General features: G+C 39.2%; 1 protein-coding gene across 2 annotated transcripts in view; it reads left to right on the top strand.

Moving 5' to 3' along the window:
* The window catches only part of Crybg3 (crystallin beta-gamma domain containing 3), a 115,712-nt gene that overhangs the window by 83,734 nt on the left and 15,212 nt on the right, over nucleotides 1–16,766 (top strand). For both annotated transcript variants that reach the window (XM_026787042.1, XM_026787046.1), the window contains exon 17: nucleotides 2,515–2,641. In XM_026787042.1, the coding sequence (XP_026642843.1) occupies nucleotides 2,515–2,641 (127 nt within the window). The remainder of the gene's footprint in view (nucleotides 1–2,514; nucleotides 2,642–16,766) is intronic.

The raw sequence follows: 16,766 nt of genomic DNA on the forward strand, positions 1-16,766 counted from the left end.
ATCTTTTTTACATGTGAAACTGTATGTGATTCCTTGGGCTAAAGTATAGTCTATTGTTTCTGTAATAAAATATACATGACATAATATTTACTATTTTGCCCATTTTTAAGTCTTTGGTTTGGTTACATTTCCCATATTTCCAGTGTCTACCTATTAGCTCTTTAGAATCCCCGGTGTTTGTCAGTTTCCCTTTCTTCTTTGAGCCTGTGTAGACCAGTGCAACACATTTCAGTTTACTATTTTTTTCTGTCAACCTTTATTCCTAGTCGTCGCTAACGCAGATCAAGTTCACCTCGTCCTTTTCTGGGCTTATTCCATTAGCTGGTCTCAGTTTCCTTACTTGTTCTTTGTCCTTCCCCCTCTGCCAACATGTACTCAGCCAGTTGTCTTATCCATTGCCCTCTGTGCCAAGATGGTAAAGTCCCCTCAACTCCATGGGCTTGGCAAGCTCTGTTCCTGGTGCCTTGCCCTGTCATGGTATCACAGAAGTGAGTGGCCACTGGTTTACATGATTGAATAGGAACAGCTGAATTGTGGTGATATTTCATGGATGCACATGGAGATTTGCACTGAATACGTATGACATACATAAAAAGTAGAAAGTAGTGGGTTTTTTTTTTAATTTAAAAAGCATCTGAAATTTTAAAAATCATTTCAGATGTGGACTATATTGAAAAATAAATGATGGGACTGTTTGGCACATAGTCTGTGGTCTGCTGACCCTTGCAAAGGTTGTAGGACTTTGATAAACAGAGCCAACAGATGATACTTATTTGTTCTATAGGATATGTTAAAACTTACATACTATTAGGTCTAGTATATATTATTTCAGCATCACCTCCCTCCCACTGTTCCCTTAAACGAGTTTGTGAAAGCCTTCACCATTGGAAAAGATTGCTGGCATTGAGTGGATGGCATGTTTGCTCCCCACTATCCCTTAGCCATTAGGTGGTGGCCTTTCCCAATTGCTTTTCCCTTTTCAATTGCCGGTGCCCTTCTCATGTCCTTTCATTACCTGCTTGTCCTCCATTAAAGCTGCAGAATTTTAAGATTTGTTTACTACTCATCCCAATTCATTCAAGCCGTGTTTTCCTTCCAGATTTCCTTGTCACTCTTCTAATTGGATCTCTTCTACAGTTGTTGCTGTTTTTAGATTTACTTCTGAAGGGTTGAGGGTTTTATAACACTAAAAGGTAAAGTCCTGTAAGTTCAGAAAGATTATCTTCCACTCTGTTGTCAGAGAGAAATATGTAGCGAGGACCTGAAATAGTTTTCTTACCATTAATTGGTTTTGAGTTTCTTCTCCACAAAGGTAAAATTCTGCAAGGTGAATTTTCATTTATCAGGTAAAAAGAAGTGCTAAATTTTTCCTACAGGAAAGTCATTGTTTTCTCTCCTGATGCTGAAATAGAGGAAAAATTAGCCACATATGCCCTTATATGCTTGAAGTATAAGTACTAAACTATAGTTAAATGAAAAGAATTTTAGAACCATGGAGATTATGTGAGCACCTAGTTTTTATGAGAGACCTAGATATGAATCCAGTTCAACTCCTTCCCAGCTATGAAAGTAACTCTAGGAAATGGTCTTCTCTGATCCTGATTCCTCATGAACAAAGGCGACAGTCCTCCAAGGACTGTCTTGTCATCCTGGTGGTAGAAGGTCTCACTTGTGCTAGGCAAGTGCTCTGTCGCTGAGCCATACTGCACTAAATAAAATACTGCAAATGAAGGGCTTAGCTTCTTGCCTACTACATTTAAAGCCCTTGATAAATGTCGGCAATTAAGTATTCATCACACAGGAGAAAATGACAGTAAATGGCAGTACCACCTGGCATTCCGATGGTAATATAGAATTAACTTGGTCTAGGTAAAATACTGATAGTACTAACATTTTTAATACACCCAAGCTAAATTACTAATAGCTAATTATTTTTTCCCTTCAGCTCCTCCTTTGAAAAGGGCGTCCTTAACCAAGATCTTGGTATGTGGTGTATTGAATGTAACTCAACACGAAGGATTCACTTTAAATTGTTTTTTCTCTTAGCTATCTGATATAAAAGTGACAGATACGCTTTAGAACGTTTCCCCAAAATAACTTAATCCCTTTGATTAATCATCACCATAATTTGATCCCAGGGTTTTTTATTTGAAGGCACTAAATTTACAGATGTCTTCAGTATAAAGCAGATGTCTTTTTATTTTAGGTTTCAGATCTGCCATTTAATTGGTGAACCTTGGGAAAGATCGGCCTACCTTTTATAACCTTTAGTATAGTATGTTGATTGTGAAGATGAACTTGTATCTTCAGCTTAAACAGTTATTGAAGACACTATGAAATGAGGTCTGTGCCTCATGCCTGGGGCATAGTAAGCAGAAAGTGAACAAGAGTAGTCACTGTTTACTGACCAGTACAGCCCTGCACCATGACTGCGGTACCCTAGTTTCTACAGCTGGATGACAGGACAGCCTAAGGATGGAATGTAATTTGAGTGTCCTACTGCTTCTTTTATAGCTGGCTCCTGTATTACCAAGAAGATGTCTTCTATCATCAGTGTGTACTGGAAGAAGGCCTCTACGTTGACCTTACTTCCTGTGGCTGCCCGTCAGCTAGAGTCAGAGCTCTCAAGCCCATTGACTACGTGAGTAACCTACTGAGCTCATAGTTGTGAGACACAGCTGAAGTACCTGGGGTGCAGGAATTAGAGGCAAGGATTTGAGCCCAGTTGCACCGCTTCCCAGGTCTGTAACTCCAGGCAAACTGGGTCATCTCTCTGAAATTGAGCTTGCTTGTCGGCGAAGGAGCCAGGAGTGATCGTATCTACCTCACAGGATTCTTAACAAGTCCTAAGTACAATAATGTACATGAAAGGCATATCTCTTTGAAGAATAGTTTATAATGTGAAATTAGAAGAGATATTACAATGGGAAATGCCAAATTATCAAAACAGGAGTAGTTTAATTACTTGTTATTAGGAGATCGAGGTTCACACATGAAATCCAGCCAAGGTGATTTGTAGGAATGTGATCTCCATGCATTAGAGTAATGTAGACTTGTGCTTATATCTAGGTTTGGTACTTTTCCTCAGCTTGATTGAAATTGGCAATTTTGCATATGTTAACTACAACAAGAACAGAAAAATTGACTCTATAAAGCCACTGAAGTTTTAAATGAGATACTCAAAAGTTTTTATAGCTGCTTAATTATAAAAAAGGATAGCATGGTTACCTTTACATTGTAATTGGTACCTTTCCATCGTATTAGAGTCATAGAATAGTTTGCGACTCAGGTTTCCAAGGTCCGACAAGGTCTGGAGCACCATTGGCATTGACTTTCATCTCGGATGCAGGAAGCTAGGACTTTACTGCCTGATCTATGCAGAGTTATTTGAGTCCCCATGGAGGCCCTTGTTTATAGAATAAATAATTTCTTCTTTACCACACATGTCTTCAGAGATGTAAGAAAGCCAGGACCAGTACTCTGGGCTGCTGTTCTCCAGGGTCTGTGCAGCAGAAGTGATGAGAGTCTGTGATACTCCAGCGTCCTTATTAAGATGGTTCTCCAAGGATATGTAGGTCAAAGCTTAAGACGTCCACAGAACTGATGCAGAGCCCTAGATGATAGAGGGAGTGACTGACCTTCCGGCAGAGCTGATGGGAAGATGCCCATGCTCAGCTCCTTTGATCTCAAACCTTAGCAGAGTCATCCTGTTTCCAAGGCATTCCTGGAGAGAGTATTCTTGGTATCAGACTAAGAATAGCATGTGGGCTGAGGAATAGGAGTAGAAATAGACTTCTTGGTGGCTCTCACTTGCCCCACAGACACTAACTCAAAAGTATGAATGACTCTTAATGCTTCCTGTCTGTAACTAAACCAGTAAGAGGCATAGAAACAGAAAGTGTGATTTTTGTTATACAGGTCTTGATGGCATTGAAAAAGCATTGGAAAGCCATCCATATTTTCAGAGGAGGGGATTTTATATTTTAAGGAAATTCCACTGGATACATCAACAGAGACAATGCTTGGTGTTCATTAACTCTTAAAACAAAAGATGAAGGCACTTTGTTAAAAAAGGTTTTTATAAGATCTTTAATTTGGAGAACTCAATCAACTAAAGTTTAGGCAATCTGTATAAAGGTAGATCCCAATGACTGGGTTGCTAAAATAGTGTGTGCAGGACATTTTCTGCCCATCAGGAAGAACACGTGAAACTGATTTAGTCCCCAGAAGGCTAGTTTTTGAGGATACTATTTGGTATAAGATATGTTGAAATAACCAATTCTCTAAGAAGGAGCTGTCTCTTCAGGTCCAGTCACATATAGTGTCCATGCTCCCTTTCTCTGGACAGTCCTAGACCCTGATCTTCTGTTACCCCATCTTGTCTGCTTTCTTTGTCCCTCCACTTTGGTCTTAGGATGAGAGACCTTTTTGTATATGTGCCTGTGCCACAGCCCAGTGATTCCTGATTCATTGTAGGAAATGTTTCTATCCAGCGGTGTTAAGTTTATGTATAAGGTAATCTATTGGCTTGGCTTTGCTGCAGCTTGCAAGGCTATTGCTTGAAGGTTTTTTGGTTTTTTTTTTTTTTTGATTTTCGAGACAGGGTTTCTCCGTAGCTTTTTGGTTCCTGTCCTGGAACTAGCTCTTGTAGACCAAGCTGGCCTCGAACTCACAGAGATCCGCCTGCCTCTGCCTCCCGAGTGCTGGGATTAAAGGCGTGGGCCACCACCACCCGGCCTATTGCTTGAAGTTTTGCAAACATGTTAAGACCTGGTGCCTGGTTCCATAATGGTATCATATTGAAGAGCCTTAAGACTTAATCTTCATACAGGATCATTGTGTTCTTCAAATGACAGTTTTATCCAGGCTAACCTCTGCCTGTAAAGATGGATGTTAGAGTCTTGAGGTCTTGGGGTGTGTAATCTGTAGTGTTGCAATAACTTCATAGTGGAAGGTGCTCTCCTGCCTTCTTTCCACATTGTTTTTAATTTGGTTTCCACTGATGTGACCAGAGACAGTCTCTTAATTTGTCCGATTCTCAACAGTTCAGAAAGAAACCAGTTATATCAGGTATTTTCAAACCTTTAACAGCTTTAGTTCTAGTGCAACTAAATAGACTAATAACAAATATAGCGGGCATGTAAAAGAACTCTGTCATCCCAAGTTTTCATATGGTTAGAGGGAATGTGTTTTAACTTTCACAGATGTCCCAGAATCTTAGTACTTTTTGACAGTGTTTATAGTTTTTGTTTTCATGTTTGTCTCAGCAATCACAGATCAGTTGAGTGGCTTCCATCTCAGACTGAGCATTGATTGTAGATTCACGTTTGTCATGTGTCTTGGTGGACAAGGGTGACTGGATCATCTTTTTTTTTTTTCTTTTTTTGGTTTTTCGAGACAGGGTTTCTCTGTGGCTTTGGAGCCTGTCCTGGAACTAGCTAGCTCTGTAGACCAGGCTGGTCTTGAACTCACAGAGATCCGCCTGCCTCTGCCTCCCGAGTGCTGGGATTAAAGGCGTGCGCCACCATCGCCCGGCTTGACTGGATCTTTGATCAGGGACAGGACTATTCATGATAGTGGAAGAGTGGAAAAACTAAAATCCAACCAGAGTCACACAAGATGCTTGTGTTCAGAAAGACATCATGTGTCTGTTTCTCTTCCATGGCTGAAATCATTTTAAGACTAAGACTCGCCAATGGACTGGGAAAACTGGCTTTTCTCCTTCCTTCCCAGCATTGGTACAATTGACAAGATAATATTCAAACAGTCTTACTCCCCGTTGGAACTCAGGTTGTCTGTGTTATCAGTTTAGGCAATGAGACAGGGAAATTTAAAACACCTCTGTGAATTCTTTGTTCTGCCCTTGTCACAGAGCCAGTTGTTGGCATTTTTTCTTAAGAGAGCCCAGAGGAGGTTTGGTGATCTATCAGATGAAGAGCATGGTGCAAAATGGAATATAGTATTAATTCCCTCTTAGGTTTATTATAGAATTTACTGTGGGAGATTCCTTGGTTTTGTGTCAGTATGAGAAAAAAGAAAAGTAGAGCAGGTGGTATTGGGAAAGTGCACCGAGGCCCAGAGGTCCCATCAGCTCCGCTCGAGGTGTGATTGTGTTCCTTGGTGTAAGTTTCAAAGTCACCTCAGAGCCACTTTCCTCGGGTGGTTTCTCTGGAAGAGTTCTACCAACCGTGTTTGATGCGCTTGGTGATGACTACCAGATGTTTTTCTAAGATGAAAGAGATCAACGGTTAAGTTTAAAGAAGCTTAAGTGTCTTGCTGAAACTATAGCCTTCTATATTTAGAAATGATTGTATGAGTAACCTGATGACAGAAAGGCCGAGCACACTGCTTGTGACATGCGTGCAGGCTCCGGGAATAGAGGGCATAACTGTAATTTGTAATTATTAATTTGAGAGAAGGAAGTTTAAAGGTTGTTTGTTATGCTTTGATTGGAGGGAAATGATTAAAGTGATTGAATTCTCTATAGAAATATTACTGCAAAATACTAATATTATTGAACATTCATTTTACATTTATCTATTCATATTACTGTACATCTATTAATTATTGTGTACCAGATTTTTTAGTAAGCACTAAATAAAAGACAACAGAGAATTAGATAGCTTAGCGATCTTGTGTGGTGAAATGCAGATGTCCTCTTCTTCCTGTACCCCCAGAGTGTGTTTCCCAGATACCTGTCCTTGCCACTTTCTGTCTTACCTGGAGGTTTCTGTGGTCGTAACTCCACTTCTCACCTCAGCCAGTGTAGCCAGTTCCAAGCCTGTAGCAAAAGCAGCAGTTGGTTGTCCCGTTGTCCCTAATACCTACATGAGGTTCCAAGTACATCATAGGCAGAAGCGCTGTGGCACCCCATTTCCCCTTAGATTTGTTCTTCTTTATCCTCCAGTTCTGTTGAAATCCATCGTCATTACCATCCCTCTCTGCCTGTACTACAACCTGTCATTGATCACTCTACCTTGTGATTTCAAACATCCAGTCAACAGCTGAGTACTGGATATTATACTATATTTTATTCTCTTCCCTCTCCTCATTTTCCCTTCCAAACCTTGTGAATCCTTGTTAACTTTCTCCCTCTGAGCTGTTTTCATTTCTTACGTGCATCCTTTGTGTTCCCTTCTAGTGCAGGCTAGTCCCTGCCCTGTTGTTGGGTCTCCTTCACGAGGTTACCCTCTTGTTCCGCCAGTGTACTTTATCACTTTCCATTTTGTGCTGTTCAGCGGAAACAAATACGCATTTTGTTTTCTTGCCCATGTCCTTTAAGATCCAAATTAAATAATTACAAGTGACCCTATGTCTGAAGCATGTCTTAGTTTGTTTTTTATTACTGTCGCATAACACCACGAGTAGGAAAGAGTTTTGTGGTGATATCTTATTTGTAGAAATAAAGCTTGCCTGAAGATCAGAGGGCGGAGCTAGCCACTAGCTAATCATAGGGGTGTGGAGGTCTGTCCAGACCTGGGTGGAGAGAGGAACTCAGTCTCTTTTCAACTGGGAAGTTGAGAGGTAAGGTGGCTGTGGTTTTGTGCCTTTGTCTCTCTGATCTCTCAGCATTTCCCCCAATATCTGACTCCATGCTTTTATTATCAGAACTCGTGCTACAGAGATTATTTCAACTTATAACTCTCAGGTCACACATTATCATTGAGGGGAAACAGGAGAGGAACCCAAGACAAGAACTTGGAGGCAGGAACTGAAGCACAGGCCACGAAGCAATGATGCTTACTAGCTTGCTCCTCATGGCCTTGATCAGCCATCCTTCTTATGTTCTGGACCACATGTTCAAGGGGTGGCACCACACACACTGGCATAGGCCCCTCCCACATTAATGTTTAATCAAGAAAATGCCCTACAGGTTTGCCTACAGGCAAGTCCTTTGAAGGAATCTTCTCAATTGAGGTTCCCTCTTCCCAGATGATTCTGCGTCTGTTGACACAAACAAACTAATCATAGGCAACAAAACATTCACAGCAACAAAAGAACCACAAGGCAATTTGTCTGCCCTAAATGGTTATTCTCTATACTTCTAGTTTTTGTTTTTTCTTTTTCTTTTTGTTTTGTGTTCTTGTTGTTGTTTGTAAATATCCTTGCCATTAATCATAGCTACTGAACTATAGGAACCATGGACACATAGGTTCAGACTATGGTCTGAACTATAGGTACAGACGATTAAGTTGGTTTTGAATTGAGTAACTCTGATAGTTTGAATGTAATTGACCCCAATAATCTCATAGGGAGTGGTACTATTAGGAGACGTGGCTTTCCTGGAGTGAGTGTGACCTTGTTGGAGGAAGTGTGTCACCATGGGGGTGGACTTTGAGGTTTCCTGTGCTTACGATGCCACCCAGTGTCTCAGTCAACTTGCTATTGCCCACACGGTGTAGGACTCTCAGCTCCCTCTCCAGCACCACATCTGCCGGCACGCTGCCATGCTCCCCACCATGATAATAATGGACTGAACCTCTGGAACTGTAAGTTGCCCCCTCAGTTAAATGTTTTCTTCATAAGAGTTTCTGTGGTCATTGTTGAAATAGGAGCGGCAGGGCTGCGTCCCCAGCACCCCGCTGCCCTCAAGGCTAGCTTTACCTGAAATAATTACACGGACACTGTATTCTTTTAAACACTGCTTGGCCCTTTAGCTCTAGCCCTTACTGGCTAATTCTGATATCCCGATCAACCCATCTCTAATAATCTGTGAGCCCCGGTCTTACCGGGAAGATTCTAGCCTACGTCCGTCCTGGGTCGGAGCTTCATCGCGTGTGCCTCAGAGAGCAGAGCTATCCCCGCAACCGCCCAGAAGCAGAGAGCATGGCAGAGCTGTCGAGTCTGAGCTCACTTCCTCTTCCTCCCAGCATTCTGTTCTGTTTACTCCACCCACCTATGTTCTAAGCTATGAGCCCAAGCAGTTTGTTTATTACTCAACCAATGAAATCAACAGATTGATATATGACACTCCCACATCAGGTCATGGTGTCTTTTCACAATACAAACCCTAACTAAGACAGTGACCTATAGTCCCCTCTGCTTTGCCCATGGCTATAAAAATCAGGGCTCCGTTATTTAATAAGTAGGCAAATGATCTAGTCCTACCAAATATAAACACATATTACCTATATACGGTTCATTCTTGTTCCCCAACTCATAGCGTAATAGGAGCTGTACTTTGGATTTGTTGTGGGCTTGGATCTCATCCTCTTAAAATGCTCTGTGTAGCTCTGAAAGTTGAACGATGATGGGGAACGTCATTTATCATTGCCCTCTGTTGATGTTCAAAGCTAAACAGACTATTTTAAGACTAACAGGCAACCATATGAGAATAGGGTACCGGAGCAGTTATTGGCTGTTAGAGGGGTGAGTTCCAGCCTGCCAAGCTGAGACAAGTAAATGTTGGCCCAGTGTCTTGTTGGGCAGCCTGTTACTACATCACCATGGGAGCAGAAGTCTGCTGCTTGCTTCCACAGTGTCTCCATGGTGGCCTGGCATAGAAGTTTGGCTTTCTGAAATAACAATTCTTATCCCATGAACTACAAGCAGAAAATCCAAGGAGACATGGTAACAAGAACCTGTAGGAGAAGTTGGAGTGAAATTATGATTCTGATGACACATACAGTCAAGAAATAGAATCAGAATTAAGATGAATTGTTCTATTTAATATACAGTGTATGTAATATCACTAAATGTTATGGAGACAGTTGCCTCTCACATGAAAAAGAAACAGTACCTAAGGTTTTTTACTCTAAACACAGCCTATACATGAAAAACAAAATTTATGAGTTAGAAGAAAATACAGGAAACTCTCCCAATGACACTAGAATAGGATAGTCCTCTTTAGACACAGAAAGCAGAAATTAATAAGAAAAAGAGAAGGGACAAACATGAGTCTATGCCACTTGTAATCTGTGTCTTGTTCACTTGAGTGAATATCACAGGCTTGGTAATTTACGAAGAAAAAATACCTGTTTATCTTATGACTGTGGAATATGGGAAGTGAAGTGGAAGATACAGCTGCCTCTGGTGCTTGCCCTCTGGCTCCTGGGGACTGCAAAGTCCTCAGGCAGCAGGGGTGGGAGAGCTGTGTACATGGCATGAGGAACTGAGCTCCTTAGCTGTAACGTGTCCCCTCTTCCTATAAAGAACATTCTTCCTGGATTCAGTCCCCACTCTTAAGGCCTCATTTAGCCTCAGTTATCTCTGAAGGTCCTTCTTCCAAACACCCATGCTGGGATGAGTTTATTTTCTTTAAACTTCATGTTGGTAGAGACAATGAAACAGCACAGCCATAATAAATTACTGAAAATGTGGTCACTTAGCAAGAATTCACTGTCTTGCAATCCTAGAGGCTACAAGTCTGAAATGGTTTCAGAGGCATAAAATTAAGATTTTCTTCTGTAAATTTCTAGGTGCTAAAACATTTCTTTACCTCTTCTCGAGTCTACAGCTTTTCTTTTGGGGCCTTGCTGGTCTCTGAAGTATATCCGCTCCCCTTGGCTCACCTCTGACCTGCCTCGCTTTAATGACCTTATGGTTACACTCTGATTACCTCAGTAATCCGGATTAAGTCCTTAACTGCTGGTCATGTTTGTAAAGTCCCCTTTCTGTATTCACTGATTCCCAGAATTAGAACGATATTTTTATGTTGTGGATGGTCAGGCATCAATTACTCAGTCTGCCACAGCAAGCTACAAATTGAAAGAATATGCTTACAATATTAACTCATAAAGGTTTCATGTATAGAATACAAGGAGAGCTCTTCAAATGAAGTGAAGACGTCAACAGGCTATAAACCCACCATTTGTAGATGAGGAAAACGTGGCTTAGGGCATGCAAAAGATATTAAACCTCAAGGATGATCACAGGATCATCAAATTGAAATAATAATGAGACTCTGTTGTTCTACTTAGATAGAAGTAGAATAATTAAAAATGTGACAGTACTAAAATTTGGTTTAACTGCAGAATTGCTGAAAATGTAGTTGGTTGACAGGGATTCACTGCCTTACGATCCTGGAAGTCTGCAGATTAATGTGATTATTGACATGCAGCTAATGAAAGAAGTACAGTTAAGTGGGGGCAATACGAGGGTGTTTGCTGTAATACTGAGAGAGAAGGCAGCACATTCAAATTCTAGAAAGTACACAGCATAGAGTTAACAGCAGGGAACTGTATTATGAAGAGCAGAGTCCAAACACCATAGGCAGGAGAAGCAGGACACCACTAGGAACCCTTGAGCTTAAATTTAGATGTACTCAGTACATTTCATTTACTTAAATTTTGATATAAATTTTTTTATATTGAACTCTCTAATGTTGGTCAAGCATTAAATACCAGAAATCTAAGTACACAGAGGAAAGGGAAGAAATGCTACAAGTAATCTCTAATTTTTGTTAGCCTTTTATTAATTTGAAACAAATGCAAATTAGAATATAAAGGTTTAAATATGATTATATTGAGTGGCTAAACACTAATGAACTCTTTTAGAATTTTACTGACATCTCCTGTTATTCATATCATCCAACTTGACATAACATTTAATGATAAATACTTGGCTATTATCAGAAATTATGTGTTTTTTTAAATATTTAATTACATGTTGCATTAAAAACCTAGAATAGTTTGATAGTTTCATATTCAAGGAAGTACAACTCTAGTTATTATGCCTGATTTGATCATCTTACAATGTACAGTGAACCTAAGCAATACATACACATTATTTGCCAGTGAAAGTTAGAAAAAATACAAATGGAAAAATCAAAATTGTGGGTCTTGGATGGATGGATGGCCATTTGCTGTTTCCTCTTTTAGAAATGTACATGCCAACATGAGACAGTGAAACTTACTTTTCTAAGATAAATGCAAAGGGCTCTGTGGGAAGGGTAGTTGTTGAAGTTTGTCTCAGCTCTTGGCTTGGCTCTAACTCCACCAGTTGATGCTTACCTGAATATTCCAAGCGAGTGTGTGTGTGTGTGTGTGTGTGTGTGTGTTTTCTTTAGGTCTTCATTTCCGATCTACTCAAATGTGAGGATGAAATGAACTGGTGCTTAAGCCCATTAGTGCAGTGCTAAGCGATAGGGTAGCAGCCCAGGCAATGGTTGGCTCATATTCATCCAAAATTAGGACTTGATAGACTGAAGGTGTTAATAGGATTTTGTAGCCCGGAGGTTATCATATTAGAGTCTTTTTTAAAGGTTTATGAGCCTTTTGTTAGATTACTGTCATTTCATTTATCTTTTCCCAGTAGTTTGCCATTTCTTTAGAAGTGAATTATATTTAGGCCACACATTATAGTTCATGTCACTAAGTTAGTTTGGCTTCATTTCCTTTGAAACTGGCTCAGTCTCTACATTTTTTCTCTGCTTCCCTCCCTGCCTCTCTCCTCCCCGCTTCAACCCTACCCTAAAGTCCCCATGCTCCCAATTTACTCGAAGATTTTGGTTTTTTCTACTTCCCATGTAGATTGGATCTATGTAAATCTCTCTTAGTGTCTGCATTGTTGTCTGAGTTCTCTGGGATTGTTGTTTGTAGGCTGGTTTTCTTTGCTTTATGTTTAAAAACCACTTATGAGTGAGTACATGTGATAATTGTCTTTCTGTGTCTGGGTTACCTCACTCAAAATGTTTTCTAGCTCCATCCATTTTCCTGTAAAATTCAAGATGTCATTATTTTTTCCTGCTCATTCCACTCATTCTTGATCAACTCTTCAGTAGATCCAGAAAGCTTATTTCCCTGCAGATCTTTATCTGTAGAGTAGTTAAGACCTCGGGTCTTTTGTCTTCTTCGCCCATGTTTGCTGCCACTGTTCATTTTATACCTATAAGCAGGCATGCACACATTAAAACTCATGTCAGACAATCCCATGAGTACCTACTATTAGGCTTTCATAGAAACAAACTTGTGGTTCAGTTTATATGGCAGATTCCATTGACAGATTTTCCTATGTTGAACCATCACTGCATTTCTGAAATGAAATCGACTTGATCATGGTGAATGATGGTTCTGATGTGTTCTTGGATTCGATTTGCCAGTATTTTAGCAACAATGTTCATAAGTGAGATTGGTCTGTAATTCTCTTTCTTAGTAATATCTTTATGTGGTTTGGGTATCATGGTAATTGCAGTCTCATAAAAAGTGTTTGGCAATGACCCTTCTGCTTCTATTATGTGGAACAATTTGAGAAGTATTGGTATTAGTTCTTTGAAAGTCTTGTAAAATTCTGAGCTGAAACCATCTGGTCCTGGGCTTTTTTTTAGCTGGGAGGCTTTTGGTGATTGTTTCTATTTCTTCAGCAGTTATAGGTCTGTTTAATTTGCTTATCTGGTCTTGATTTAATTTTGATAAGTGATATTTATCCAGAAAGTTGTTCATTTTTCCTTTAAGTTTTCCAATTTTGTGGAGTACAAGTTTTCGAAATATGACCTGATGATTCTTTGAATTTCCTCCATGTCTGTTTTTATGTTGTCCTTTTCATTTCTGATTTTGTTGATTTGGATATTCTTTCTCTGCCTTTTGGTTAGTGTGGGTAAAGGTTTGTCTATTTTGTTGATTTTCTTGAACAAACTCTTTGTCTCATTGATTATATTGTTTTCTTTGTTTCGATTTTGTTGGTTTCAGCTCTCAATTTGATTTTCTGTCATCTAGTTCTCTTGGGTGAGTTTGCTTCTTTTTGTTTGAAAGTATTCAAATGTTATGTAAATTCTTTAGTGTGGGATTTTTCCAGCTTCTTTATGTATGTATTTAGTGCAATAAACTTTCCTTTTAACACTGAAAAAAAGAAAGAAAAGAAACTGGCTCAGGGGGCAGAAACTCATGGAGCTTAAGTTGTTGCGCTTTACAGATAGAACTGTTCTTAGTGTTTATACTTTCTAAGGAAAAACTTCATGTTTACTGCCTATCCAGCTATTAAGTCTTGGGTTACAATCAGCACATTTTCCTTGTACACAGTGATTTGAAACCTAAAGAACTGAAGTATACAGTGTTGAAATATGTCATCTATTCGTTCTTAAGAAGTTAAATTGACACTTAGATTTAAGCTTTTTATACAGTTTCATTGAAGGTGCATGTGATTGTAGTTTTTCTAGCAGAGTACATACTCCGAGGTCTCAGACCTGGTATAGTTGGCAGGTGTATTTGATGCAGAAAGTTGGAATCTTCGATATTCCCAGCTGAGCATCGAGAATCTCAGGGTCTCAGGTAACCTCTTACTTGCTGACAGCTGCTATTCTGTATCATAAAATGATTGGTCCTAGAACATTTTAGAGTAACAGCAGAGGGATTAGGAATATAGCTTCTGAGGCCATTGAGCGTAAACTCAAGCCAGCGATTCCCTTACTTTGTGACCTGTTTCTTGACCCCTTAGCTGCAGAATGTGGATAAGACTAGTACCTACAGCAAAGGTAATTTAATCCCTTTTATGGATTAAATGTGTGAATTAAGTTCCATATCCCTAATGTGAATGTAGTTTCGAATTTGGAATTTTTCACATTTTAAAAAGAATCTCTTTGTATATATAGTGTTAAACACTCTGAGGGGTTAAGAAAGCATTCTGTAATTAAACACATTTCTGTCTCTAGAATGAAATTTATATATCGATACAGACTGGATAAATATTATAAATACACATATGTTTACTCAGGTTAAATTTGTTGCCAAATAAATTAGGAAGAAAATTGGTTTTAGACCCTTATTATCATTGAAATATGAATATATGCTTACTCATTTATATATGATATATATATACCCAGTTAGACACGTAGAGCAGTGATGACAAGCAAGTGCTTACTAAGCAACGGTAATTATTATTGTTATTATCTCAGCATATATTAATTGATGGGATAAAGAAGAACTGTTTTTTTTCTAATTTAAATTTTTACTTAAATGAATTTTCAAACATTCTTTTTCTTTCATAACCTGCCCACACACTCCTCTTTGAAACTGTATCCACTTTGCGTGGCTTAGACGTGACTTGGCAGGAATGTCTTATTATTGCTGACTCCCAGGAGGAACCTTTAGCCCCGAGTGGTTGGCTCTCTTCTAATTTAACATGGACCAGGGCCATGACATTTACAGAGCTCAATTTGTAATTAAAATTTTGTGGTTTCTATTGTTCTTATAAAGTAGCAATTATTCTGTCATCTTCAGTTTTGAATACTTACTATTAATTTCTGTGCCTTGCTGTCTTCAAATTTTGGAAATGCATGTGCACATAGATGGTTTTAAAAAATGTTTCTTGAGCGCTCTTTCTGAATAATAGCTGTCTTCATAATCATGTCCACATCAGCCCGTGTTGTCCTTTCGAATCCTCCAGTGCCTTGACTACGTATGCAAACCAGTTGTATGTATGCATTTATATTTATTTATAAAGGAAACATTTCAATTGAAACAGTTCAAAATTTAATAACTTACACACAAACATACCTGATATATCACACCTCTAGAAGAGGAATCTTTAAGTTTAGAAACAGTGGATGCTCTCAAGTGAAAAGTCTGCCGGATGGAACTGTATGTTGTCCTTTCATTATCAGAAGGGAAGTGGGTCATTTCCCCACTTTGCTTTGGCAGTCATATCTCTTATTTGGTTAATGTCGCTAGGCTGTACTGTTTGCTGGTTTTAACCCAATTGCTCTCTTAAAGTATTCAGCTATTTGATACATTTTCCATGCATTATTTTAAAAAGGAGAAATAAATCTTTTTTTTTACCCTCAAACTTTCCATCTTCATTAAGATAAATTTCCAATATGATGACTCACTCGAAATAACAAATTTGATGGAGTTTGAGCTTAAAGGCAGTCTTTTCAAAAATGCTTTAACAGTATCTGTAAAAGTGGAAGGGCTGGGTGGTGGTGATGGATGCCTTTAATCCCATCACTTGGGAGGCAGATATAGGTGGATCTCAGTGAGTTCAAGGCCAGCCTGATCTACAAAGTGAGTTCCAGGACAGCCATGAATGTAACATAGAGAAACCCTGTCTCAAAAAAACGATGGATGGATGGATGGATGGATGGATGGATGGATGGATGGATGGATGGATGATAGATCTAAAAAAGGACAAGGACATAGTTACTACCCCTGCTTTACTTAGAATAATGCATAGAATTTAAATTATGTTCTCATAATTTAAATATTTTCTCATAGGCTTTTAATTATTTTCCTTCTGGGTTACAAGTTTCACTATGTAACTATCAAACTTTTACTGTATTTTACTTTTTGCAAAAGAGATTCTTTGCTGGAGAGAGTTGCTGATGGTTGACTTTGAACCCTTTTCAGGCACCTTTGCCTGTCTGCGCTTCTCCCTAAACCATAGCTCACCAAATAGATGTGCGGACAGAGGTCAGCTAAAATGCTTCTTAAAACCCTTGAAGATAAAAATATTGGAAAAGTTTCAACAATAAATACAGAAGTTTCTTATGTACTTTTATCTCATTTTTAATTACTTTTATTGTGTCAACTATTGGAATATCAGGGGAAGCAACCAGAGAATTGAGAACTTGGTGTGACTAGTGTTGGATTTCTCCGCCTAGCCCAGTAAGTGTGTTCATGGAGGAAAGGCCAATGCTTTTGGGTAGTATTTCTCTTTTAGTGTATGGTCTCTGCATAGTAGTTAATGGCTCGCTTCTTTTCTGCTGTCCTCTGATAGCCAGCTCTGCACAATCTAACCCCATATACTAGCCACATGGTTATTTAAGTTTAAATGTAATTAAATGGCCTTAGTTCATTGGTCAGATGAACTACATTCTAAGTGTTCCTTAGCATCAT

Source organism: Microtus ochrogaster, chromosome 2 (assembly GCF_000317375.1).
Source record: "Microtus ochrogaster isolate Prairie Vole_2 chromosome 2, MicOch1.0, whole genome shotgun sequence".
NCBI lineage: Eukaryota > Metazoa > Chordata > Mammalia > Rodentia > Cricetidae > Microtus > Microtus ochrogaster.